Source organism: Bombina bombina, chromosome 2, assembly GCF_027579735.1.
Source record: "Bombina bombina isolate aBomBom1 chromosome 2, aBomBom1.pri, whole genome shotgun sequence".
In the NCBI taxonomy this organism is placed as follows: Eukaryota; Metazoa; Chordata; class Amphibia; order Anura; family Bombinatoridae; genus Bombina; species Bombina bombina.
The window spans coordinates 1,297,277,542-1,297,304,952 of NC_069500.1; the positions used below are offsets into that span (position 1 = coordinate 1,297,277,542).

General features: G+C 38.5%; 1 protein-coding gene across 2 annotated transcripts in view; it reads left to right on the top strand.

Moving 5' to 3' along the window:
* RAB28 (RAB28, member RAS oncogene family) overlaps window positions 1–27,411 on the top strand; it is a 751,991-nt gene that overhangs the window by 349,933 nt on the left and 374,647 nt on the right. For both annotated transcript variants that reach the window (XM_053704135.1, XM_053704136.1), the window contains exon 4: window positions 17,582–17,711. In XM_053704135.1, the coding sequence (XP_053560110.1) occupies window positions 17,582–17,711 (130 nt within the window). The remainder of the gene's footprint in view (window positions 1–17,581; window positions 17,712–27,411) is intronic.

Here is a 27,411-nt window from a genome sequence, read left to right on the forward strand (position 1 = left end):
AGACAGCATGAAGGAGTAGCCCCCGATCCGGGACCGGATCTAGTGGGGGGCAGATTTTTCTATCTTCGCCCAGGCTTGGGCAAGAGACGTCCAGGATCCCTGGGCTCTGGAGATTGTTTCCCAGGGATATCTTCTGGATTTCAAAGCTTCATCTCCAAAGGGGAGATTTCATCTCTCACAATTATCTGCAAACCAGATAAAGAGAGAGGCATTCTTATATTGCGTTCAAGACCTACTAGTTATGGGAGTGATCCACCCAGTTCCAAAGGAGGAACAGGGGCAGGGCTTCTATTCAAATCTGTTTATAGTTCCCAAGAAAGAGTGAACTTTCAGACCAATCTTGGATCTCAAGATCCTAAACAAATTTCTCAGGGTCCCATCCTTCAAGATGGAGACTATTCGAACCATCCTACCTATGATCCAGGAGGGTCAATATATGACTACCGTGGATTTAAAGGATGCTTATCTACATATTCCGATACACAGGGATCATCATCAGTTTCTCAGGTTCGCCTTCCTAGACAGGCATTACCAGTTTGTGGCTCTTCCCTTCGGGTTAGCCACGGCACCAAGAATCTTTACGAAGGTTCTAGGGTCCCTTCTGGCGGTTCTAAGATCATGTGGTATAGCAGTAGCCCCTTACCTAGACGACATCCTGATACAGGCGTCAACTTTTCATATCGCCAGGTCCCATACGGACATTGTTCTGGCATTCAAAATTAAGAAAAAATAAGAAAAAATTAAGAAAAAATAGACCTAGGAGCGCCAGATTAAGGCAGAGGAAATGCAATAAAATATACCAACGACTATAAGAGTAAAACTCTTATATCATAAAGGATAACAAGTAAACGACGTCCTAAGATTTACAAAAGGCTGACACCAATATTCCTATTGATATCTTATGTAGATAAATACAGATTTTGTATATAAATATAAATGTGATACAATTTATTACAAATGCAAATAGGATACAATTAATCACAGTTACAACTCTTCATTTTTTCATTTTTTCTCATATTTTTTGTATGGACAGTTTTTGACTCTTCATTTTTTCATTTTTTCTCATATTTTTTGTATGGACAGTTTTTGACCACTTCCACTTGTTTGTTTTGTGAGGGGCCCCCACCCATCCTTTGCATATATTTTTTATTAGATTGTTTGTCACCACAGCTTGTCACCTTACATTTGGAGTTTTTTATGCAATTTTGCACGGTGTTTAGGGAATATTGTACCCCATTTCAGCTATATCTATTCCAATATCATTTTATTACCATCTGCATTTTATACAAATCTTTTTTTATACTATATGATTGTGTTTTTTATATAATTTGTATGTACTGTAACATGGATCCATGATTTTACCCAATAAGTTGTAACTGTGATTAATTGTATCCCATTTGCATTTGTAATAAATTGTATCACATTTGTATTTATATACAAAATCTGTGTTTATCTACATAAGATATCAATAGGAATATTGGTGTCAGCCTTTTGTAAATCTTAGGACGTCGTTTACTTGTTATCCTTTATGATATAAGAGTTTTACTCTTATAGTCGTTGGTATATTTTATTGCATTTCCTCTGCCTTAATCTGGCGCTCCTAGGTCTATTTTTTCTTAATTTTAAATCTACATTTAAGGGTTGGCTAGGTACCCTTTTGTACCCAGGAGCTAGTAGGAACACTATATGAGCGCTGTGAGATATTGTAGTATCTTGACATTGTTCTGGCATTCCTAAGGTCTCACGGGTGGAAGGTGAACGAAGGAAAGAGTTCTCTCTCACCTCTCACAAGAGTTTCCTTCCTAGGAACTCTGATAGATTCAGTAGAAATGAAGATTTATCTGACAGAGGTCAGGTTGTCAAAACTTCTAACTTCCTGCCGTGCTCTTTATTCCATTTCTCGTCCATCAGTGGCTCAGGTAATCGGATTAATGGTAGCGGCAATGGACATAGTTCCGTTTGCCCGCCTACATCTCAGACAACTGCAACTTTGCCTGCTCTATCAGTGGAATGGGGATTACACAAATTTGTCCACTCTACTAAATCTGGATCAAGAGACCAGGGATTCTCTTCTCTGGTGGCTATCTCGGGTCCATCTGTCCAAGGGAATGAGTTTTTTTTGCAGGCCAGAATGGACTATAGTAACGACAGATGCCAGCCTTCTGGGCTGGGGTGTAGTCTGGAACTCCCTGAAGGCTCAGGGTTCGTGGACTCAGGAGGAGGCCCTCCTTCCGATAAACATTCTGGAACTAAGAGCGATATTCAATGCTCTTCAGGCTTGGCCTCAGGTCAGGTTCATCAGATTTCAGTCGGACAACATCACAACTGTAGCCTATATCTACCATCAGGGGGGAACAAGGAGCCCCCTGGCAATGTTGGAGGTTTCAAAGATAATTCTATGGGCAGAGGTTCACTCTTGCCATCTCTCAGCTATCCATATCCCAGGAGTAGAGAACTGGGAGGCAGATTTTCTAAGTCGGCAGACTTTTCATCCGGGGGAGTGGGAGCTCCATCCGGAGGTATTTGCCCAGTTGATCCAACTTTGGGGCAAACCAGAACTGGATCTCATGGCGTCTTGTCAGAACGCCAAGCTTCCTTGTTACGGGTCCAGGTCCAGGGATCCCAAGGCAGCGCTGATAGATGCTCTAGCAGCGCCCTGGTCCTTCAGCCTGGCTTATGTGTTTCCACTGTTTCCTCTGCTCCCTCGTCTGATTGCCAAGATCAAGCAGGAGAGAGCTTCGGTGATCTTGATAGCCCCTGCGTGGCCACGCAGGACTTGGTATGCAGATCTGGTGGACATGTCATCCTTTCCACCATGGACTCTGACGCTAAGGCAGGACCTTCTACTTCAAGGTTCCTTCAAACATCCAAATCTAATTTCTCTACGTCTGACTGCTTGGAGATTGAACGCTTGATTCTATCAAAGCGTGGTTTTTCCGAATCAGTCATTGATACCTTAATTCAGGCTCGAAAGCCTGTCACCAGGAAAATCTATCATAAGATATGGTGTAAATATCTTCATTGGTGTGAATCCAAGGGTTACTCATGGAGTAAGGTCAGGATTCCTAGGATATTATCTTTTCTCCAAGAAGGATTGGAGAAGGGATTGTCAGCTAGTTCCTTAAAGGGACAGATTTCTGCTCTGTCTATTCTTTTGCACAAATGTCTGGCTGAGGCTCCCGACGTTCAGGCGTTTTGTCAGGCTTTAGTTAGAATCAAGCCTGTGTTTAAACCTGTTGCTCCGCCATGGAGTTTAAATTTAGTTTTTAAAGTTCTTCAAGGGGTTCCGTTTGAACCTTTGCATTCCATAGATATTAAGCTTTTATCTTGGAAAGTTCTATTTTTAGTAGCTATCTCCTCGGCTCGAAGAGTTTTGGAGTTATCTGCTTTACAGTGTGATTCCCCTTATCTGATTTTCCATGCAGATAAGGTAGTGTTACGTACCAAACCTGGGTTTCTGCCTAAGGTGGTATCTAATAAGAATTTCAATCAGGAGATTGTTCTTCCTTCCCTATGTCTTAATCCTTTTTCAAAGAAGGAACGTCTATTACACAATCTTGATGTGGTTCGTGCTTTAAAGTTTTATTTACAAGCTACGAAAGATTTTCGTCAAACATCTGCTTTGTTTGTTGTCTACTCTGGACAGAGGAGAGGCCAAAAGGCTTCGGCAACTTCTCTTTCCTTTTGGCTAAGAAGCATAATTTGCTTAGCTTATGAGACTGCTGGCCAGCAGCCTCCTGAAAGAATTACAGCTCATTCTACTAGAGCAGTAGCTTCCACATGGGCTTTTAAACATGAGGCCTCTGTTGAACAGATTTGTAAGGCGGCGACTTGGTCTTCGCTTCATACCTTTTCTAAGTTCTATAAATTTGATACTTTTGCTTCTTCGGAGGCTATTTTTGGGAGAAAGGTCTTACAGGCAGTGGTGCCTTCCGTTTAAGTTTCCTGCCTTGTCCCTCCCTTCATCCGTGTCCTAAAGCTTTGGTATTGGTATCCCACAAGTAATGGATGAACCCGTGGACTGGATACACCTTTACAAGAGAAAACAAAATTTATGCTTACCTGATACATTTATTTCTCTTGTGGTGTATCCAGTCCACGGCCCGCCCTGTCATTTTAAGGCAGGTGTTTTTTATTTTTAAACTACAGTCACCACTGCACCCTATAGTTTCTCCTTTTGTTCTTGCTTGTCTTCGGTCGAATGACTCAGGGTGGCAGTTAGGGGAGGAGCTATATAGACAGCTCTGCTGTGGGTGTCCTCTTGCAGCTTCCTGTTGGAAAGGAGAATATCCCACAAGTAATGGATGAACCCGTGGACTGGATACACCACAAGAGAAATACATTTATCAGGTAAGCATAAATTTTGTTTTTTCTTTATATATCTTACAAGTCGATAAGCCTGCCCAGAGGGCAGTCTAATTATTTTTCCAACTACAGATGTAGAAACAACACATGCAGTGTTTGATTGACACTGACGTATATCTTAATTCCTATCCCCGTAAAATATTTTCGGATGTTACGATCGGCAATTTCCATAACTCCACCCACACATAATTTATACTGTATCAATGCATAGTTACTGTATCAATAATGTAGATACTGACACAGTAAAAATAAGCATTAAAGGCACAGTCAACACCAGAATTGTTGTTGTTTTAAAAGATAGATAATCCCTTAATTACCAATTCCCCAGTTTTGCATAACCAACACAGTTATAATTATACACGTTTTACCTCTGTAATTACCTTGTATCTAAGCCTCAGCAGACTGCCCCTTTATTTCAGTTCTTTTGACAGACTTGTATTTTAGCCAATCAGAGCTGTCTCCATGGTAAATTCACAAGCATGAGCTCAATGTTATCTATATGAAATACATGAACTAATGCCCTCTAGTGGTGAAAAACTATCAAAATGCATTTAGATTAGAGGCGGCCTTCAAGGGCTAAGAAATTAGCATATGAACCTCCTAGGTTTAGCTTTCAACTAAGAGTACCAAGAGAACAAAGCAAAATTGGTGTTAAAACTAAATTGGAAAGTTGTTTAAAATTACATCTGAATCATGAAAGGTTTTTTTGGACTTGACTGTCTCTTTAATAAAAATGTCAGTGTCTACATTATTTATACAGTCACTATGCATTGTGAGGTAGTGGGTAATAGAAGTGCGCTTAGTGTAGGGTATCAGACACCTTAACTAAATAACAGATCCTTCAGACTGTTACAATAGAAATTAGGCAAACTTTAGAGAAGAAGTAAGGGCGCTGAGAAAACACTAGTACCACATATTGAACCATCATCAGACAGAGAAAAGGTTGTCAACCCGGGTTGTAATTCTATCTTTTTCTATCCCCTGGCGGATAGCATCAACAGAGGTTGCATGCAGAGCATTAAGAGCAATCTCCAACTATAATCCAAGCATTAAGAAACGGACCGGACAACAGCAGATAAATAGACCGGAACCCACGGAGGTTCTGGTTGGCTGGGTAGAGACGAGACCCTGATCAGGAAACTGTGACGTCACACGCCGAGATCTCGAGGAACACCCACGAAGCACACTTGACAGAGATCGGCTACCGGTAAAGTGTTACCATAAATGTAAGACGTTTTAACTTGATAAATCTCAGATAAAGTGCAGATGTTTATACCTGCAAATATAATATAGACCGGCTATCAAGAGTTTTGTAGACCTGACATCTGAGACTAAATATAGACATTATCCGATAAACGACAATGTCCTAAGGAGTGAACTATTTTGAAACATTACAGTATCTACCACTATTGCACTCTGGTATCCTTATATATATTGATTTTATTAATACAAGTGTATTTGTGAAATTATAGGGAGACGTCCCTTTTAAAAAAAAATTTGTGTTGTTTTTTAATTTTGTGTTTGTCTAATTCTGAAATATACATATAATTTATCTAAGTCCCTGGTCATTTTTTGTTTTTAACCAATTGTTAAACACTATGCATTGTGACTTTATAAGTAATGTGTAGACTGAGCCGCCTCCCAATAATAAACCTAACCGTTCTTTACCTATATTTCCACCATCCCCAAAAAATTGCAAGTAAAACTAAAATGAATAACCCCTTAACCGTCAACCACCCACATCGCAGTACACCTAATTACCCTGTTAACCCCTAAACTGCAAAATCTCCACATTGCAATAAACCTAATTACCCTATTAACCCCTAAACTGCAAAACCCCCACATCGCAATAAACCTATTAACCCCTAAACCGCAAAATGACTAAATCCCAATAAACCTATTTACCCTATTAACAGCCAATAGAATGCAAGCTCAATCCTATTGGCTGATTGAATCAGCCAATAGGATTTTTTCTACCTTAATTCCGATTGGCTGATAGAATTCTATCAGCCAATCGGAATCTAAGGGACGCCATCTTGGATGACATCATTTAAAGGAACCGTTATTCAGTAAGAAGACTCCGGATGAAGAGGATGCTCCGCGTCGGATGTCTTGAAGATGGACCCACGCCGCGTCGGATGGATGAAGATAGAAGATGCTGTCTGGATGAAGTCTTCTGCCCGTCTGGAGGACCACTTCGCCCGGCTTGGATGAAGACTTCTCCTGGCTTCGTTGAGGACTTCGGCCCGGTTGGATGAAGACTTCTGCCGCTTCCTTGAGGATGGATGTCCGGTCTTCAGAACAGTAAGTCAGTCTTCATGCGGTTAGTGTTAGGTTGTTTTTAAGGGTGTATTGGGTGGGTTTTATTTTTAGGTTAGGGTTTGGGCCTGCAATAGAGCTAACTGCCCTTTTAAGGGCAATGCCCATCCAAATGCCCTTTTCAGGGCAATGGGGAGCTTAGGTTTTTTTAGATAGTATTTTCTTTGGGGGGTTGGTTGTGTGGGTGGTGGGTTTTACTGTTGGGGGGGTTGTTTGTATTTTTTTTTTTTTACAGGTAAAAGAGCTGATTACTTTTAAGGGCTATTGATAGTTTAGGCTAGGGTTTTTTTTTTATTTTGGGAGGGGGGTTATTTTGATAGGGCTATTAGATTAGGTGTAATTAGTTTAAATATCTTTTAATTTGTTTATTATTTTCTGTAATTTATTGTTTTTTTTGTACTTTATCTAATTGTATGTACTTTATTTAATTGTATTTAATTTAGCTAAGTTATTTAATTGTAGTGTTAGTGTAACTTAGGTTAGGTTTTATTTTACAGGTACTTTTGTATTTATTTTAGCTAGGTAGTTATTAAATAGTTAATAACTATTTAGTAACTATTCTACCTAGTTAAAATAAATACAAACTTGCCTGTAAAATAAAAATAAACCCTAAGATAGCTACAATGTAACTATTAGTTATATTGTAGCTAGCTTAGGGTTTATTTTATAGGTAAGTATTTAGTTTTAAATAGAAATTATTTAGGTAATAATATTAATTTTTATTTAGATTTATTGTAATTATATTTAAGTTAGGGGGTGTTAGGGTTAGACTTAGGTTTAGGGGTTAATACATTTAGTATAGTGGCGGCGACATTGGGGGTGGCAGATTAGGGGTTAATAAATGTAGGTAGGTGGCGGTGATGTTAGGGATGGCAGATTAGGGGTTATTAATAATATTTAACTAATGTTTGTGAGGCTGGAGTGCGGTGGTTTAGGGGTTAATATGTTTATTATAGTGGCGGTGACGTTGGGGACGGCAGATTAGGGGTTAATGAGTGTAGTTAGTTTGCAGCGACATTGGGGGAGGGAGATTAGGGGTTAATAAATATAATGTAGGTGGCGATGATGTCAGGGGCGGCAGATTAGGGGTTAGTTAAGTGTAAGACTTGGGGTTCATGTTAGGGTGTTAGGTGTAAACATAACTTTTATTTCCCCATAGGAATCAATGGAGCTGCGTTACTGAGTTGTAAGCTGCTTTTTGGCAGGTGTTAGACTTTTTCTCAGCCGGCTCTCCCCGTTGATTCCTATGGGGAAATCGTGCACGAGCACGTACGACCAGCTTACCGCTGGCTTAAGCAGCGCTGTTATTGGAGTGCGGTAAGGAGCTCAATTTTGCTTAGCACTCACTTCTTGCCTTTTAACACCGGGTTTGTAAAAACCTGTAATACCAGCTCTGCAGGTAAGTGAGCGGTGAGAAAAAACTGCTTGTTACACCCGCATACCTCCTAACGCAAAACTCGTAATCTGGCTGTAGGTTTACAAAAATAAAAAAGGCTAACATTACATAAAATAAAAAATCAAATTACCAAAGTTAACAAAATTAAACCTAATCCCTATGAAAATAAAAAAGACCCCCCCAAATAAAAACACCCCCTACTCTAAGAATAAGGTACCAGTAGCCCTAGCTACCAGTAGGGCTTTTTGCAGGGCATTGCCCCAAGATAATCGGCTCTTTTTCAAGAAAATACACAAAGCCCCCCTAACAGTACCCCCCACCCACCAAACCCCCCCAATTAAAAGAACCTAACACTAAAAAACCTAAACTATCCATTGCCCTGAAAAGGGCATTTGTTTGGGCATTGCCCTTAAAAGGGCATTTAGCTCTTTTTCTGCTGATCCCTAATCTAAATAAAACAAATCCCCACAAAAAAAAACCTTTAAAAATCCTAAATCTAACCCCCAGGTTGGTACTCACGGTTCCTAAAGTCCGGTGGTGAAGTCTTCTTCCAAGCGCAACCTCTTCTTCCAGGAACATCCTGCGCGGAGCAGAGCTGAAGACCGGCGACTCTGGAACTTAAGACAGGCGACCGCGGAGCCATGGAGCGTGGAGGATCCTCTTCATACGATCTCAGCCGTACACTGAATAGTGAATTCAAGGTACGCGATTAAAGATGGCGTCCCCTAAGAATTCCTATTGGCTGATTTGATTCTTCCAATTCAAATCAGACAATAGGATGAAAGCTACTCAAATCCAATTGGCTGTTTAAATTAGCCAAAAGGATGAGAGCAAGTAAAATTTTATTGGCTATTCAAATTAGCCAATAGAATTTCACTTGCTCTCATGATATTGGCATGCTATATGTGGATGGGTGTCTTTTGGTAAGTATGTTTTCATTACTTAAGACACTATCAGCTATGGTTTGGCACTTTATGTATTTATATAAAGTTCTAAATATATGTATTGTACTTATATTTGCCATGATTCAGGTTTCAGTATATTTCCTTTTTGCAGACTGTCAGTTTCATATCTGGGAAATGCAATTCTTACCTGGGGTATAGTCTTTTTCAATTGACTGTCATTTTAAATTTGTGGGCAGAATTAGGCTCGCGAGGGTGCAAAATGCCAAAGTATATTGCATCATTTTTGGCGCGAGATTTTTTTGGTGTGAAGTTACGTTCGATGACGCAAATTCGTCATTTCCTGCATCTTTGTTGACACCGAGTCCTTTCACAAGGTTGCGTCTTCAATGACACAAGTGTGTCATTTCCGGATGTTGTTAGCGCCAAAAAATTTGTTTGTGCGTCATACTTGGCACCAAATATTTTCATTTTCCAGAGGTTTTTCCAGTTCCTGATGCTATTTTTGTTATGATTTCTAAGGAATGGAATAGGCCTGGTACTTCTTTTATTCCTTCTTTATAGGTTTTTTAAAAAAGAATTGTATCCTTTGCCAGCATTTACATTGGAGATCTCTACTCTTAGTGTACTTCTATTCCTATGGAAGATAGTACTTCTTTTTTAAGATCCTTTAGATAGGAAACTTGAATCTTAGCTAAAGAAAGCCTATTTATATTTGGGTCATCTTCTCAGACCTGCATTTTCTTTGGCTGATGTTGCAGCTGCATCAACTTTTTGGTTGGAAATTAGCGCAACATGAATTGGATTATGATTTGTCTAGCATTGTTCGCTTGCTTCAACATGCTAATCAGTTTATTTGTGATGCCATTTTTGATATTATCAAAATTGATGTTAAATCTATGTCTTTCTCTATTTTAGCTAGAAGAGCTTTGTGGCTTAAATCTTGGAATGCTGACATGAGTTCTAAGTCCAGATTGCTATCTCTTTCTTTCCAAGGTAATAAGTTATTTGGCTCTCAGTTGTATTTGATTATCTCAACTGTCACTGGGGGAAGGGAGTTTTTGCCTTAGGATAAGACTTAAGGGTAAATCTAAAGCTTTTAACTGTTTTCGTTCCTTTCGACTAAATAAGGAACAGAAATCTATTCCTTCCCCCAAGGAATCTGTTTCCAATTGGAAATTTTCTTCGAATTGGATTAAATCCAAGCCTTTTAAGGAACCAAAGCCAGCCCCTAAGTCCTCATGTAGGTGCGGCCCTCATTCCAGCTCAGCTGGTAGGGGTCAGATTAAGATTTCTCAGGGGTACCAAATAGAATCAGAGTTCGACCTCCTGTGTGAAGATATTTTCTCACACATTCCAACAAATCCAGTAAAGACTCAGGCTTTCATGAAGTGTGTTTCAGACCTGGAGTTTCAGGGGTAATCACGCCAGTTCCGTTTCAGGAACAGGGTTTGGGGTTTTATTCGAATCTATTCATTGTCCCAAAGAAAGAAAATTCATTCAGGCCAGTTCTGGATCTGAATTTTTTTTTAATCATTATGTAAGAGTACGAACTTTCAAAATGGTGATTATAAGGACTATTCTGCCTTCAGTAAGGGCACCATAGACTTACAGGGTGCATAGCTTCATATTCTGATTCATCCAGTTCATTTTCAGTTTCTGAGATTCTCTTTTCTAGACAAGCTTTACCAATTTGTCGCTCTTCCTTTTGGCCTAGCGACAGCTCTAAGAATCTTTTCTAAGGTTCTTGGTTCCCTACTCTCTGTAATCAGAGAGCAGGATATTGCGGTGTTTCCTTATTTGGACGATTTCTTGGTATTAGCTCAGTCTTTATTTTCTGCAGAATCTTACACAAATCAACTAGTGTTGTTTCTTCGAAAACATGGTTGGAGGATCAATTTACTAAAAAGCTCTTTGATTCCTCAGACAAGGGTCACCTTTTTAGGTTTCCTGATAGATTCAGTGTCCATGGCTCTGTCTCTAACAGACAAGAGACGTTTTGAATTGGTTGCAGCCTGTCGGAACCTTCAGTCTCAGTCTTTCCCTTCAGTAGCTATGTGCACTGAAGTTTTAGGTCGCATCGGACGTGATCTCCTTTGCTCGTTTTCACATGAGACCTCTCCAGCTTTGTGTGCTGAACCAATGGTGCAGGGTTTTCAAGGATATCACAATTTATATCCTTAAATCCCAATTTTCGACTCCCTCTGACTAGGTGGTTGGGGATGTCTGACAGCACAAGGGGTTTGGAAATCTCAAGAGGCGAGATTACCAATCAATATTTCGGAACTCCGTGCGATTTTCAGGGCTCTTCAGATTTGGCCTCTGTTGAAGAGAGAACCGTTCATTTGTTTTCAGACAGACAATATCACAACTGTGGCATTTGTCAATCATCAGGATGGTACTCATAGTCCTTAAGCTATGAAAGAAGTATCCCGGATACTTGCTTGGGCGGATTCCAGGTCCTGTCTAATTTCTGTGGTTAATATCCCAGGTATAGACAATTGGGAAGCGGATTATTTCAGCCATCAGATTTTACATCTGGGGGAGTAGTCCCTCCATCCAGATGTTTTTTCTCAGGTTGTTCAGATGTGGAGTCTTTCAGAAATAGACCTGATGGCTTCTCATCTAACCAAGGAACTTTCCAGGTACCTGTTCAGGTCCAGGGATCCTCAGGTGGAAGCAGTGGATATGTTGACACTTCCTTGGTGTTATCAACCTGCTTATATTTTTTCCCGCCTTTAGTTTTTCTTCCACGAGTGATCTTCAAAATCATCATGAAACAATCGTTTGTGCTGGTGGCTCCAGCATGGCATCACAGGTTTTGGTATGCAGATCTTGTTCGGATATCCAGTTGCCAACCTTGGCCACTTCCATTAAGGCCGGATCCAATGATTTTGGACCGAATTGATCCAGAGTATTGTCTCTCAGGGGTACAGAATAGGATTCAGAGTAAGACCGCCTGTGAGAAGATTTTTTCTCTCACGCATTCCGGTAAACCCAGTAAAGGATCAGGCTTTTCTGAAGTGTGTTTCAGACCTGGAGTTGTCAGGGGTAATCGTGCCAGTTCTGTTTCAGGAATAGGGTCTGGGGTTTTATTCAAATCTATTCATTTTTCCAAAGAAAGAAAATTCATTCAGACCAGTTTTGGATCTAAAGATGTTCGATCGAATCAATATGTAAGAGTACCAACTTTCAAAATGGTGACTATAAGGACTATTCTGCCTTTTGTTCTGCAAGGGCATTATATATCCACAATAGACTTACAGGATGCATATCTTCATATTCCGATTCATCCAGATCACTATCAGTTCCTGGAATTCTCTTTTCTAGGCAAGCATTACCAATTTGTTGCTCTTCCTTTTGGCCTAGCGACAGCTCCAATAATCTTTTCAAAGGTTCTAGGTGACCTACTCTCTGTAATCAGAGAGCGGGGTACTGCAGTATTTCCTTATTTGGACGATATCTTGGTACTCGCTCAGTCTTTATGTTCTGCAGAATCTCACACAAATCAACTAGTGTTGTTTCTTCGAAGACATGGTTGGAGGATCATTTACCAAAAAGATCTTTGATTCCTCAGACAACGGTAACATTTTTAGGTTTCCAGATGGATTCAGTGTCCATGACTTTGTCTCTAACAGACAAGAGACGATTGAAATTGGTTGCAGCCTGTCGGAACCTTCAGTCTCAGTCATTCCCTTAAGTAGCTATGTGCATGGAAGTTTTAGGTCTCATTACTGCAGCATCGGATGCAATCCCCTTTGCTCGTTTTCATATGAGACCTCTCCAGCTTTGTATGCTGAACCAATGGTGCAGGGATGATACAAGGATATCACAATTAATATACTTAAATCCCAATGTTCGACTTTCTCTGACTTGGTGGTTAGATCACCATCGTATAATTCTAGGGGCATATTTTGTTCGTCCAAACTGATCTGTGATCACAACAGATGCAAGTCTTTCAGGTTGGGGAGCTGTTTGGGGATCTCTGACAGCACAAGGAGTTTGGAAATCTCAAGAGGCGAGATTACCAATCAATATTTTGGAACTCCGTGCGATTCTCAGGGCTCTTCAATTTTGGCCTTTGTTGAAGAGAGAACCATTCATTTGTTTTCAGACAGACAATGTCACAACTGTGGCATATGTCACTCATCAGGGTGGGACTCACAGTCCCCAAGCTATGAAAGAACTATCTTGGATACTTGTTTGGGCGGAATCCAGCTCCTGTCTAATTTCTGCTGTTCATATCCCAGGTATAGACAATTGGGAAGCAGATTACCTCAGTGGTCAGACTTTACATCCGGGAGAATGGTCTCTCCACCCAGATGTGTTTTCTCAAATTGTTCAGATGCGTGGGCTTCCATAAATAGATCTGATGGCATCTCATCTAAACAAAAAAAACTTCCCAGGTACCTGTCCAGGTCCAGGGATCCTCAGGCAGAAGCAGTGGATGCATTGACACTTCCTTGGTGTTATTAACCTGCTTATATTTTCCCGCCTGTAGTTCTTCTTCCAAGAGTGATCTCCAAGATCATCATGGAGCAATCATTTGTGCTGCTGGTAGCTCCAGTATGGCCTCACAGGTTTGGGTATGCGGATCTTGTTCTGATGTCCAGTTGCCAACTTAGCCACTTCCACTAAGGTCAGACCTTCTATCTCAACGTCCATTTTTCCATCAGGATCTCAAATAATTAAATTTGAAGGTATGGAAATTGAACGCTTAGTGCTTAGTCATAGAGGTTTCTCTGACTCAGTGATTAATACTATTGTTGCAGGCTTGTAAATCTGTTTCTAGAAATATTTATTATTGAGTTTGGAAGACTTACATTTCATGGTGTTTCTCTCATAAATTCTCTTGGCATTTTTTTAGAATTCCTAGAATTTTACAGTTTCTTCAGGATAGTTTGGATAAGGGTTTGTCTGCAAGTTCCTTGAAGGGACAAATGTCTGCTCTTTCTGTTTTTATTTCACAGGAAGATTGCTAAGCTTCCTGATATTCATTGTTTTGTTCAGGCTTTGGTTCATATCAAGCCTGTCATTAAATCAATCTCTCCTTCTTGGAGTTTTAATTTGGTTTAAAGGCTTTACAGGCTCCTCCATTTGAGCCTTTGCATTCTTTGGACATTTAAATACTTTCTTTGAAAGTGTTGTTTCTTTTGGTCATCTCTTCTGTTAGAAGAGTTTCTGAATTATTTGCTCTATCTTGTGAATCTCCTTTCTGTTTTTTCATGAGGATAAGGTAGTTTTGCGGACTACATTTAAATTCTTATCTAAGGTTGTGAATTCTAACAACATTAATAGAGAAATTGTTGTCCTTTTCTTGTGTCCTAATCCTAAGAATTCTTTGAGTAGAGCTCTGAAATATTATGTTGAAGCTTCTAAAGATTTCAGGAATACTTATAGTCTATTTGTTATCCTTTCTGGTTCCAGGAAAGGTCAGAAGGCTTCTGCCGTTTCTTTGGCATCGTGGTTAAAGCTTTTGACTCATCTTGCTTATTTGGAGTCGGGTCAGGCCCCGCCTCAGAGAATTACAACTCATTCTACTAGGTCAGTCTTCACTTTGTGGGCTTTTAAGAATGAAGCTTCAGTTGATCAGATTTGCAAAGCAGCAACCTGGTCTTCTTTGCATACATTTACTAGATTCTACCATTTTGATGTATTTTGCTTCTTCGAAAGCAGTTTTTGGTAGAAAAGTACTTCAGGCAGCTGTTTCAGTTTGATTCTTCTGCTTATGATTTAATTTTTTTTCCTTTCATTTATGAGAATAAACTTTTATATTTGGGTTGTGAATTAATTTTTTTTAGCAAAATGGCTGTTATTATTTTATCCCTCCCTCTCCACTTCTTGGGTATTGCTATCCCATACGTCACTAGCTCATGGACTCTTGCCAATTACATGAAAGAAAACATAATTTATGTAAGAACTTAACAGATAAATTAATTTCTTTCATATGGGCGAGAGTCCATAAAGCCCACCCTTTTTTATGGTGGTTATGATTTTTTTTGTATAAAGCACAATTATTTCCAAAATCCTTTGTTGATGCTTTTTACTCCTTTCTTTTTCACCGCACTACTTGGCTATTCATTAAACTGAATTGTGGGTGTGGTGAGGGGTGTATTTATAGGCATTTTGAGGTTTGGGAAACTTTGCCCCTCCTGGTAGGATTGTATATCCCATACGTGACTTGCTCATGGACTCTTGCCAATATGAAATAAATTAATTTATCAGGTAAGTTCTTACATAAATTATGTTTTTCGCAAATATAATGTATCTAACAGATCCCTATTGTCTGTACAGGGCATCGGACATGTCCAAATACATCCTAGAGGAGGTAACAGAGATAAGTCATTAAAACAACAAGAGGTATATTGAATTTTCCAATTAGGGACTAGGATACCTGTAGGACTAAATAGTGAATGGGATGTAAAACTATTTGTGGATTGATTCTTTAATATAAATGGAAACATACATAAAATGGTACTAATGTGTCAACTGTTGGAAGTGCATACTTTTGCTATGTAGTATAATTGACATTTTTGTCAGTATCAAATGCTTAGAGCAAGTGTTCAGAATTTTTTGATATGTCTGCTTAGGCATGTATGAGATTCATGTACTTTTTAATACCCATATCCCCCAACTGTCCCGATTTTCGCGGGACAGTCCCGATTTTAGGGGTCTGTCCCTCTGTCCCGAGTTGCTAGCCATCTGTCCCGATTTGCCCCAGGCATTTAAATTTTTTTTTTTTTTTTTTTTAAATTCTATTGGGCCCATACTCAGAAGCAGCTGGCTTTGCTCTCACATGGTTAGATACCTGTTATATTCCCTGTGGAAAAGGAATGGTGTGTGGGTTAAGCAGGAGTAAGAAGGCTGTATACACTCTGACCACGGGTAATGGTGACCTCTCTAACCTACCTCTGGTAATGATGATATCTAACCCCTGGTGATAATACTAGCATGCCTTCAGTTTTATACATTGAGCAGTGCTAATACCAGGGTAACGAACAGTGTAATGAACAGTGGCAGCCGCAGACTGCCAGCTAATGTGCTTGCCAACCCCAGGACCCCATACAATGAATTACAGATACCCATATATGATGTAGTGTGTGTGTCTATCTGTATCCATAACTGTGTGTGTGTATCTGTATGTATAAGTTTATGCTATGTAGTGTGTGTGTGTCTGCATGTATAAATGTAAGCTATGTAGTGTGTGTATGTGTATCTGCATGTATAAGTGTGTATCTGCATGTATAAGTGTATGCTATGTAGTGTGTGTGTGTCTGCATGTATAAGTGTATACTATGTAGTGTCTGTGTATCTGCATGTATAAGTGTATGCTGCATGTATAAGTGTATGCTATGTAGTGTGTGTGTATCTGCATGTGTAAGTGTATGCTATGTAGTGTGTGTGTATCTGCATGTATAAGTGTATGCTATGTAGTGTGTGTGTGTGTGTGTATCTGCATGTGTAAGTGTATGCTATGTATTGTGTGTGTATCTGCATGTATAAGTGTATGCTATGTAGTGTGTGTGTATCTGCATGTATAAGTGTATGCTATGTAGTGTGTGTGTGTGTGTATCTGCATGTGTAAGTGTATGCTATGTAGCGTGCTACTGTGCATTTTTGCTGACTTTAAAGGCCAGAATCTAGAATATTAATGGGGAATGCAGAGAGTAGTTTTAAAGAATTTATTAATAAATGTGCAATTAAGATAAAAATATTTAGCAATGTCTTTGAAAAGGCTAATTAAATACAGCGCTCGCATAGCCATACCAGTGGTTTGAGCTTGTGTTTGATTTGCTGCCTAAGTGTATTAAAATATATGACTTTACTTAGAATTTTATTTTTATTACTGTGGTCTTATGATCTTTTAAGCCCCGCCCACCACATTTCATTTTTTTTGCAGGGGGGGGGGTGTCCCTCTTTTGAATTTTGAAATGTTGGGAGGTATGTATTACCCTAACCAATCATAAGAGGTTTCCATGACTATGATACAGTTGATTGTTGGTTTAAATTAACACTATATTTAATATTGCTGTCATTGTTTAAAGTTATATATTAATTGTATAATGCTTGAGGTATAACTGTTTATATTTATATACAGCAATATATAATCTATGAGTAACATGCTTATACAGACCGGTTAGTAATGTACATTTTGTGGGGTGCTGGACATAAGGTTAAAAGAGGGTGTGATAAAGAGCCCTATAAATCAGCTTACCGGCTGTCTAACATATGAGTCATCGAGAAAGTTACGTCACTGATGATGAAATACGTTTGACTTTCTGCTATTAAATCTGATTTTTTTACCTTGGAAATACAGTTTTTGTTTTTATGAATTTCTCTCGGATTCAAGTCTTGATTATATTGTGTGCAAGGATTTTTTGCTATACAGTATGTATATGAATTTGTGATTGGCTGATGGTTGTAACATGATTCAGGGGGCTGGCAGATTTAAGTAAATTTGGAAATTTTTAAGAAAAAAAAACTGTGCTATTTTGTCTCTTTTTTATCATGCTCTTATTTATTATGTACGTCTACTGTGTTTAATGGTACTTTCATTTGTATAACTAGCTTTCATAATTCTTACATTTGGATTTTTTAGGGGGTCCTTTTGGTTTATGATATCACAAATTACCAGAGTTTTGAGAATATAGAAGACTGGTTCTCCATGGTAAAGAAAGTAAATGAAGAATCTGAAACACAGCCATTCGTTGCCCTGGTAGGCAATAAAAGTAAGTTTTGTTTTAAATAAATGTGACTAATATATTGCAAATTATTAATAAAAGTGATAAACTAAACATGTGAATCTAACCACACAGCTGTATTTTTCCCATTTCAAATTGCTAGGCTCCACAAGTCCTGGTGAAAAGGACTTTTCAAAAGAACGACCGTAGCATGCTATGGATGTTGTCTAAAATTTTATGACTTACCGAAAAAAAAAAAAAGAATTTAAAAATGTTTTGTTTGATACCTCAGTAATGTATCAAAGGATTAATTTCAGCAATGCCAGCATTGACACGATGATATGTGATTTGCTTTTTAAAGCCTGTCAATCAAATGAGGCTTAAAGAACTATTCACTAAAGACATCAATTTCAGGAACAGTAGATGTTAAAACATTAGCTTTCGACCTGTGTTAAAAGGACATAGTATGATGCAGTGTAACTGTATAAAGCTAACAAGAAACTATCACCTGAACATCTCAAGGTAAAAAGGAAGATATTTTACCTCAAAATGTATTCAGCTCACAAAAGTAAGTGCTATGTCAACAGTTATGCTGTATATTGTCACCTGCATTTTGGAAAAAAAAACAGCAGCCAATCAGCTTCATCAGTGCTGATGTCACACTTTTGCTTTACTGTGATCTTATGAAATTTCACTGAAATCTCACAAGATTTCATAGTAAACTTCCTTAAATTGAAGAAGGAAATAATATACTCTGTCTGCACTTTCCAGATGCACTCTCGTTTGCAAGTCCTGGAACTACCATCCTGATTGGATTTACAATTAATCCCTTTAGAACGGGATGCAGCTATATTCCTTTCTTTCATGTAATTGGCAAGAGTCCATGAGCTAGTGACATATGGGATATACAATCCTACCAGGAGGGGCAAAGTTTCCCAAACCTCAAAATGCCTATAAATACACCCCTCACCACACCCACAATTCAGTTTTACAAACTTTGCCTCCTATGGAGGTGGTGAAGTAAGTTTGTGCTAAGATTTCTACGTTGATATGCGCTTCTCAGCGTTTTTGAAGCCCGTTTCCTCTCAGGGTACAGTGAATGTCAGAGGGATGTGAAGGGAGTATCACCTATTTAATGCAATGGTTTTCCTCACGAGATCTATTTCATAGGTTCTCTGTTATCGGTCATCTCCTACCTCCCTTTTCAGATCAACGATATACTCTCATATTCCATTACCTCTACTGATAACCGTTTCAGTACTGGTTTGGCTATCTGCTATATGTGGATGGGTGTCTTCAGGTAAGTATGTTTTCATTACTTAGGACACTCTCAAGTATGGTTTGGCACTTTATGTATTTATATAAAGTTTTAAATATATGTATTGTACTTATATTTGCCATGATTCAGGTTTCAGTATATTTCCTTTTGCAGACTGTCAGTTTCATATCTGGTAAATGCATTTTTTAGAAATGTATTTCTTACCTGGGGTTTAGTCTTTTTTTTTCAATTGACTGTCATTTTTCAAATTTGCGAGCAGAATTAGGCTCGCAAGGGCGCATAATGCTAAAGTTTATTGCGTCATTCTTGGCGCAAGATTTTTTTGGCGCAAAGTTAAGTTTGTTGATGCAATAAGTAATTTCTGGCGTCTTAGTTGACGCCTGGTCCTTTCACAAGGTTGCGTCATCTATGATGCGAGTGTGTCGTTTCCGGACGTTTTTGGCGACAAAAAATATTTCTCTGTTTGTTGTGCGTCATACTTGGCGCTAAATATTTTCATTATTTTAGACCCATTCCGTTTTGCCTTTTGCTTTTTTCTATGTCAGAGGGCTATTCTGTTTGCATTTTTTTCCCATTCCTGAAACTGCAATATATGGAAATTGATCATTTTGCTTTATATGTTGTTTTTTCTCTTACATTTGCAATATGTCTCAATCTGATCCTGTCTCAGAATTCACTGTTGGATCCCTGCTGCCTGATAACAGTTCTACCAAAGCTAAGTGCATTTGTTGTAAACTTTTGATGATTATACCCCCAGCTGTGGTTTGTAATAGTTGTCATGATAAACTTTTACATGCAGAAAATGTATCCATCATTAGTAGTTCATTACCTGTTGCTGTTCCCTCAACATCAAATGCACAAGATATACCTGTAAATTTAAAATAATTTATTTCTGATGTTATTCAGAAGGCTTTGTCTTCCATTCCGCCTTCTAATAAGCTTGAAAGCTCTTTTAAAACTTCTCATAAGGTTGATGAAATTTCAAATGACCAGCAACATACTGAATTATCCTTAAAGATCTATCTGATTCAGAAGATCCTGCCTCAGATATTGACACTGATAAATCCACTTATTTATTTAAATTGGAATATATTTGTTCTTTGTTAAAAGAAGTGTTAATTACATTGTATATGGAGGAAACTAGTCCTCTTGATATTAAAACTAGTAAACGTTTAAACTCTGTTTATAAACCTCCTGTGGTTATTCCAGAGGTTTTTCCAGTTCATGATGCTATTTCTGATATGATTTCTAAGGAATGGAATAAGCCTGGTACTTATTTTATTCCTTCTTCAAGGTTTAAAAAATTATATCCTTTGTCAGAAGTTAGATTGGAGTTTTGGGAAAAGATCCCCAAAGTTGATTGGGCTATCTCTACTCTTGCTAAACGTACTAGTATTCCTACTGACGATAGTACTTCTTTTAAAGATCCTTGAGATAGGAAACTTGAATCTTATTTATATTCAGGTCATCTTCTTAGGCCTGCAATTTCTTTGGCTGATGTTGCAGCTGCTTCAACTTTTTGGTTGGATACTTTAGCGCAACAAGTATCGGATCATTAATATTAATTCATACTAGTGTTTGAAAACTTACTCCTCTTATCAATTTATAGTGGTTTATTGTTACTGTATCAACTTATGCCTCTACTAATTTTTACTTTATTATATGCCCATCATCTAACATATTAGCAGCTATTGGAGTATTTTCTATCAGAATTGTAGTTTTAAATTAGAATTGTAGTTTTTAATGCATTTATAACACCGGTGTTATTAAGTTTTTAGAATCTAATTTTTTAGAACATTACTGTTTAATATTTTATTGCTATTAATGTCTGTAAGGAATTTTTATTTCTTAGTATGAACTTACTTAATAAATTAACATTATTACACTAATCTGCATACTATCCCTGTTTTTCTCATTTTTAATTAGGATCCATATATTTTTTACCTAAAATTCAAAAATTTGTGAGGATCCCTAGTTCCCAGTACTAATTTAATCACAAATATATTTAACTATATTTATTTTTTTTGCACCCCTACTTTTCACTACAACAATTATCATCCATACTGCACGTATACTATATACACAAAAGATCTACCTGGTGGCATAGAGTCACTTTAAACTTACTGCTCTAACACTAATTTCACACCTATTTACTCTCACAATTTATTTTTTTTATTTTTTTTCCTTACATAAACAAGGAGAAATGAGCATGTTTTAACTTTCATTAACACTTTCACTAAGCAGCTTTCCACGCAGCACACATTATATTATCACTGAAAAGATAGAAGATTATTATACTATTTTATTTTATCATCATACCTGAACCTCATATTATTGGTATTGTCTACCCTAACTAAAAGATTAACACTTTCATTAACACTTTCACTAAGTAGCTTTCTACGCAGCACACATTATATTACCACTGAAAAGATAGAAGATTATTATACTAATTTATTTTATCATCATACCTTGAACTTATTATTGGTATTCTTTACCCCAACTAAAAGATAGAAGATTATTATATTATTTTATTTTACCATCACGCCTCATATAAGATTTAATATTGGTATTCTCTACACCAACTAAATATAAATTAATGCAAAGGTCTTAAGTTATATACATTTCCAGATTGCGGTTCAGCACCCCTTCCTATCCCACTATAATTTCTTTTTTTCTAAAACTTTAGGTGTAGTCACTTGTGAGAAGACTACACTAGTGAAGGAGGCTATATCTGGAGTGAGTTCGATTGTTCAAATTACCCTATCTAAAGTATCGGATCATGATTTGTCTAGCATTGTTAAGTTGATTCAACATGCTAATAATTTCATTTGTGATACCATTTTTGATATTATAAAAATTGATGTTAAATCTAGGTATTTAGCTATTTTAGCTAGAAGAGCTTTGTGGCTTAAATCTTGGAATGCTGATATGACTTCTATGTCCAGATTGCTATCTCTTTCTTTCCAAGGTAATAAATTATTTGGTTCTCAATTGGATTCAATAATTTCAACTGTTACTGGGGGGAAGGGAGAATTTTTGCCTCAGGATAAAAAAACCTAAGGGTAAATCTAAAGCTTTTAACCGTTTTCGTTCCTTTCGACATACTAAGGAACAGAAACCTAATCCTTCCCCCAAGGAATCTGCTTCCAATTGTAAGCCTTCTTCAAATTGGAATAAATCCAAGCCATTTAAGAGATCAAAACCAGCCCCCAAGTCCGCATGAAGGTGCGGCCCTCATTCCAGCTCAGCTGGTAGGGGGCAGATTAAAATTTTTCAAAGATGTTTGAATCCAATGATTTTGGACCGAATTGATCCAGAGTATTGTCTCTCAGGGATACAGAATAGGATTCAGAGTAAGACCGCCTGTGAGAAGATTTTTCTCTCTCACGCATTCCGGGAAACCCAGTAAAGGCTCAGGCTTTTCTGAAGTGTGTTTCAGACCTGGAGTTGTCAGGGGTAATCGTGCCAGTTCTGTTTCAGGAATAGGGTCTGGGGTTTTATTCAAATCTATTCATTGTTCCAAAGAAAGAAAATTCATTCAGACCAGTTTTGGATCTAAAGATTTTCAATCGATATGTAAGAGCACCAACTTTCAAAATAGTGACTATAAGGACTATTCTGCCTTTTCTTCTGCAAGGGCATTATATATCCACAATAGACTTACAGGATGCATATCGTCATATTCCGATTCATCCAGATCACTATCAGTTCCTGAGATTCTCTTTTCTAGGCAGGCATTACCAATTTGTTGCTCTTCCTTTTGGCCTAGCGACAGCTCCAAGAATCTTTTCAAAGATTCTAGGTGCCCTACACTCTGTAATCAGAGAGCGGGGTATTGCGGTATTTCCTTATTTGGACGATATCTTGGTACTCGCTCAGTCTTTACGTTCTGCAGAATCTCACACAAATCAACTAGTGTTGTTTCTTCGAAGACATGGTTGGAGGATCATTTACCAAAAAGTTATTTGATTCCTCAGACAAGGGTAACCTTTTTAGGTTTCCAGATAGATTCAGTGTCCATGACTTTGTCTCTAACAGACAAGAGACGATTGAAATTGGTTGCAGCCTGTCGGAACCTTCAGTCTCCGTCATTCCCTTCAGTAGCTATGTGCATGGAAGTTTTAGGTTTCATGACTGCAGCATCAGATGCGATCCCCTTTGCTCGTTTTCATATGAGACCTCTCCAGCTTTGTATGCTGAACCAATGGTGCAGGGATTATACAAGGATATCACAATTAATATACTTAAATCCCAATGTTCGACTTTCTCTGACTTGGTGGTTAGATCACCATCGTATAATTCTAGGGGCATCTTTCGTTCGTCCAACCTGATTTGTGATCACAACAGATGCGAGTCTTTCAGGTTTGGGAGCTGTTTTGGGATCTCTGACAGCACAAGGAGTTTGGAAATCTCAAGAGGCGAGATTACCAATCAATATTTTGGAACTCCGTGCGATTCTCAGGGCTCTTCAATTTTGGCCTTTGTTGAAGAGAGAACCATTCATTTGTTTTCAGACAGACAATGTCACAACTGTGGCATATGTCAATCATCAGGGTGGGACTCACAGTCCTCTAGCTATGAAAGAACTATCTTGAATACTTGTTTGGGCGGAATCCAGCTCCTGTCTAATTTCTGCTGTTCATATCCCAGGTATAGACAATTGGGAAGCAGATTACCTCAGTCGTCATACTTTACATCCGGGAGAATGGTCTCTCCACCCAGATGTGTTTGCTCAAATTGTTCAGATGTGTGGGCTTCCTTAAATAGATCTGATGGCATCTCATCTAAACAAAAAAAACTTCCCAGGTACCTGTCCAGGTCCAGGGATCCTCAGGCAGAAGCAGTGGATGCATTGACACTTCCTTGGTGTTATCAACCTGCTTATATTTTCCCGCCTGTAGTTCTTCTTCCAAGAGTGATCTCCAAGATCATCATGGAGCAATCGTTTGTGCTGCTGGTAGCTCCAGTATGGCCTCACAGGTTTTGGTATGCGGATCTTGTTCTGAAGTCCAGTTGCCAACCTTAGCCACTTCCACTAAGGTCAGACCTTCTATCTCAAGGTCCGTTTTTCCATCAGGATCTCAAATAATTAAATTTGAAGGCATGAAAATTGAATGCTTAGTGCTTAGTCATAGAGGTTTCTCTGACTCGGTGATTAATACTATGTTGTAGGCTTGTAAATCTGTTTCTAGAAATATTTATTATCGAGTTTGGAAGACTTACATTTCATGGTGTTCTTCTCATAAATTCTCTTTGCATTCTTTTAAAATTCCTAGAATTTTACAGTTTCTTCAGTATGGTTTGGATAAAGGTTTGTCTGCAGGTTCCTTGAAAGGACAAATCTCTGCTCTTTCTGTTTTATTTCATAGAAAGATTGCTAAACTTCCTGATATTCATTGTTTTGTGCAGGCTTTGGTTCGTATCAAACTTGTCATTAAATCAATCTCTCCTCCTTGGAGTCTTAATTTAGTTTTGAAGGCTTTACAGGCTCCTCCGGTTGAGCCTATGGCCTCTAGTTATCAAAGTCTGGTGGACCTGATCTGACAGTGCGGATCAGGTCCGCCAGACTTCGGTGAATACGACGAGCAATACGCTTGCCGTATTCAGCATTGCACCAGCAACTCACAAGAGCTGCTGGTGCAACGCCACCCCCTGCTGACTCGCGGCCAATCGTACTAGATTGGGTTGATTTGCTGTGATGTCTGTCCGCCTGATCAGAGCAGGCGGACAGGTTATGGAGCAGCGGTCTTTGTGACCGCTGCTTCACAACTGCTGTTTCTGGCGAGCCTGCAGAGCTTGATACATATGCCCCTATGCATTCTTTGGACATTAAAATACTTTCTTGGATACTGTTGTTTCTTTTGACCATCTCTTCTGCTAGAAGAGTTTCTGAATTATCCGCTCTCTCTTGTGGTGAATCTCCTTTTCTGTTTTTTCATCAGGATAAGGCGGTTTTGCGGACTTCATTTACATTCTTACCTAAGGTTGTGAATTCTAACAACATTAATAGAGAAATTGTTGTCCCTTCCTTGTGTCCTAATCCTAAGAATTATTTGGAGAGATCCTTACATTCTTTGGATGTTGTAAGAGCTTTGAAATATTATGTTGAAGCTACTAAAGATTTCAGGAAGACTTTTTATTTCTGGTTCTAGGAAAGGTCAGAAGGCTTCTGCTGTTTCCTTGGCTTCGTGGTTAAAGTTTTTGATTCATCTAGCCTATTTGGAGTTGGGTCAAGCCCCGCCTCAGATAATTACAGCTCATTCTACTAGATCAGTCTCTACTTTGTGGGCTTTTAAGAATGAAGCTTCAGTTGATCAGATTTGCAAAGCAGCAACTTGGTCTTCTTTGCATACATTTACTAAATTCTGCCATTTTGATGTATTTGCTTCTTCTGAAGCAGTTTTTGGTAGAAAGGTTCTTCATGCAGCTGTTTCAGTTTGATTCTTCTGCTTTTGAATTAAGTTTTTTCCTTTCATTTATGAGAATAAACTTATATTTTGGGTTGTGGATTAATTTTTTCAGCGGAAAATGGCTGTTTTTATTTGTATCCTTCCCTCTCTAGTGACTCTTGCGTGGAATTTCACATCTTGGGTATTGCTATCCCATACGTCACTAGCTCATGGACTCTTGCCAATTACATGAAAGAAAACATAATTTATGTAAGAACTTAGCTGATAAATTAATTTCTTTCATATTGGCAAGAGTCCATGAGGCCCACCCCCTTTTTTATGGTGGTTATGATTTTTTTTTTGTATAAAGCACAATTATTTCCAAATTCCTTTGTTGATGCTTTTTACTCCTTTTTTTATCACCCCACTATTTGGCTATTCTTAAACTGAATTGTGGGTGTGATAAGGAGTGTATTTATAGGCATTTTGAGGTTTGGGAAACTTTGCCCCTCCTGGTAGGATTGTATACGTCACTAGCTCATGGACTCTTGCCAATATGAAAGAAATGAATTTCTCAGGTAAGTTCTTACATAAATTATGTTTTTTACATAGAGATGTTCAGGTGATATTTTCTAGTCAACCTTTCACAGATATGCTGCAGCACTTTCAAGTTTATATTATGTTCCTTTAACCTGCAATGTGACATGCACCACATTCATTTCTTAAGCTTTACAGATTCAATGTTGGACCTTTTGTGCACAAAGTATAAACTTTTTAGTTTACTAAGTAATGTGTTTGTGCATTGGTTTTCTTTTGTGATCATGTTCTAGTTGTATCTTAGGCTAGAACTGGTAACTACTAGCAATGCAGTGGTAAACATCCGGCAGTGTTCTCCACAAAAAATATGGTGGCATTCTGAAGTAGCCGGATGGCATTATGAAGTAGCTGGGTGGGGTCAGTGTAATATTTTCTAATATTATATAATGTTCTGCTCTCCATAGCACACATTTATTGCATCATTTAATATAAATTTATTTAAAGGATTACTTTCTGTTATAATTTTTAAGCTAAACAGCTAACATATTAAAGTTAATAAACATTAATTAAAACCTACTGACCTATATTTTCTCCAAAACGAAGTTTCATAACGTTCTAAAAGTTATATCTTTTATTCGCCGATGATGTCACGTTATCCTGCCCACTATTTTCAGCACTGCATGTTCAAAATACTTAAACCAATAACTATGGCCTAGATTTGGAGTTTGGCGTTAGCCGTGAAAACCAGCGTTAGAGGCTCCTAACGCTGGTTTTAGGCTACCGCCGGTATTTGGAGTTACTCAAAATAGGGTCTAACGCTCACTTTTCAGCCGTGACTTTTCCATACCGCAGATCCCCTTACATAAATTGCGTATCCTATCTTTTCAATGGGATTTTTCTAACTCCGGTATTTAGAGTCGTATCTGAAGTGAGCGTTAGACATCTAACGACAAAACTCCAGCCGCAGGAAAAAAGTCAGTAGTTAAGAGCTTTCTGGGCTAACACCGGTTTATAAAGCTCTTAACTACTGTGCTCTAAAGTACACTAACACCCATAAACTACCTATGTACCCCTAAACCGAGGTCCCCCCACATCGCCGCAACTCGATTAAATTTTTTTAACCCCTAATCTGCCGACCGCCACCTACGTTATCCTTATGTACCCCTAATCTGCTGCCCCTAACACCTCCGACCCCTGTATTATATTTATTAACCCCTAACCTGCCCCCCACAACGTCGCCTCCACCTACCTACACTTATTAACCCCTAATCTGCCGACCGCAAAGCACCGCCACCTACGTTATCCTTATGTACCCTAATCTGCTGCCCCTAACACCGCCGACCCCTATATTATATTTATTAACCCCTAATCTGCCCCCCACAACGTCGCCTCCACCTGCCTACACTTATTAACCCCTAATCTGCCGACCGGAGCTCACCGCTATTCTAATAAATGTATTAACCCCTAAAGCTAAGTCTAACCCTAACACTAACACCCCCCTAAATTAAATATAATTTACATCTAACGAAATTAATTAACTCTT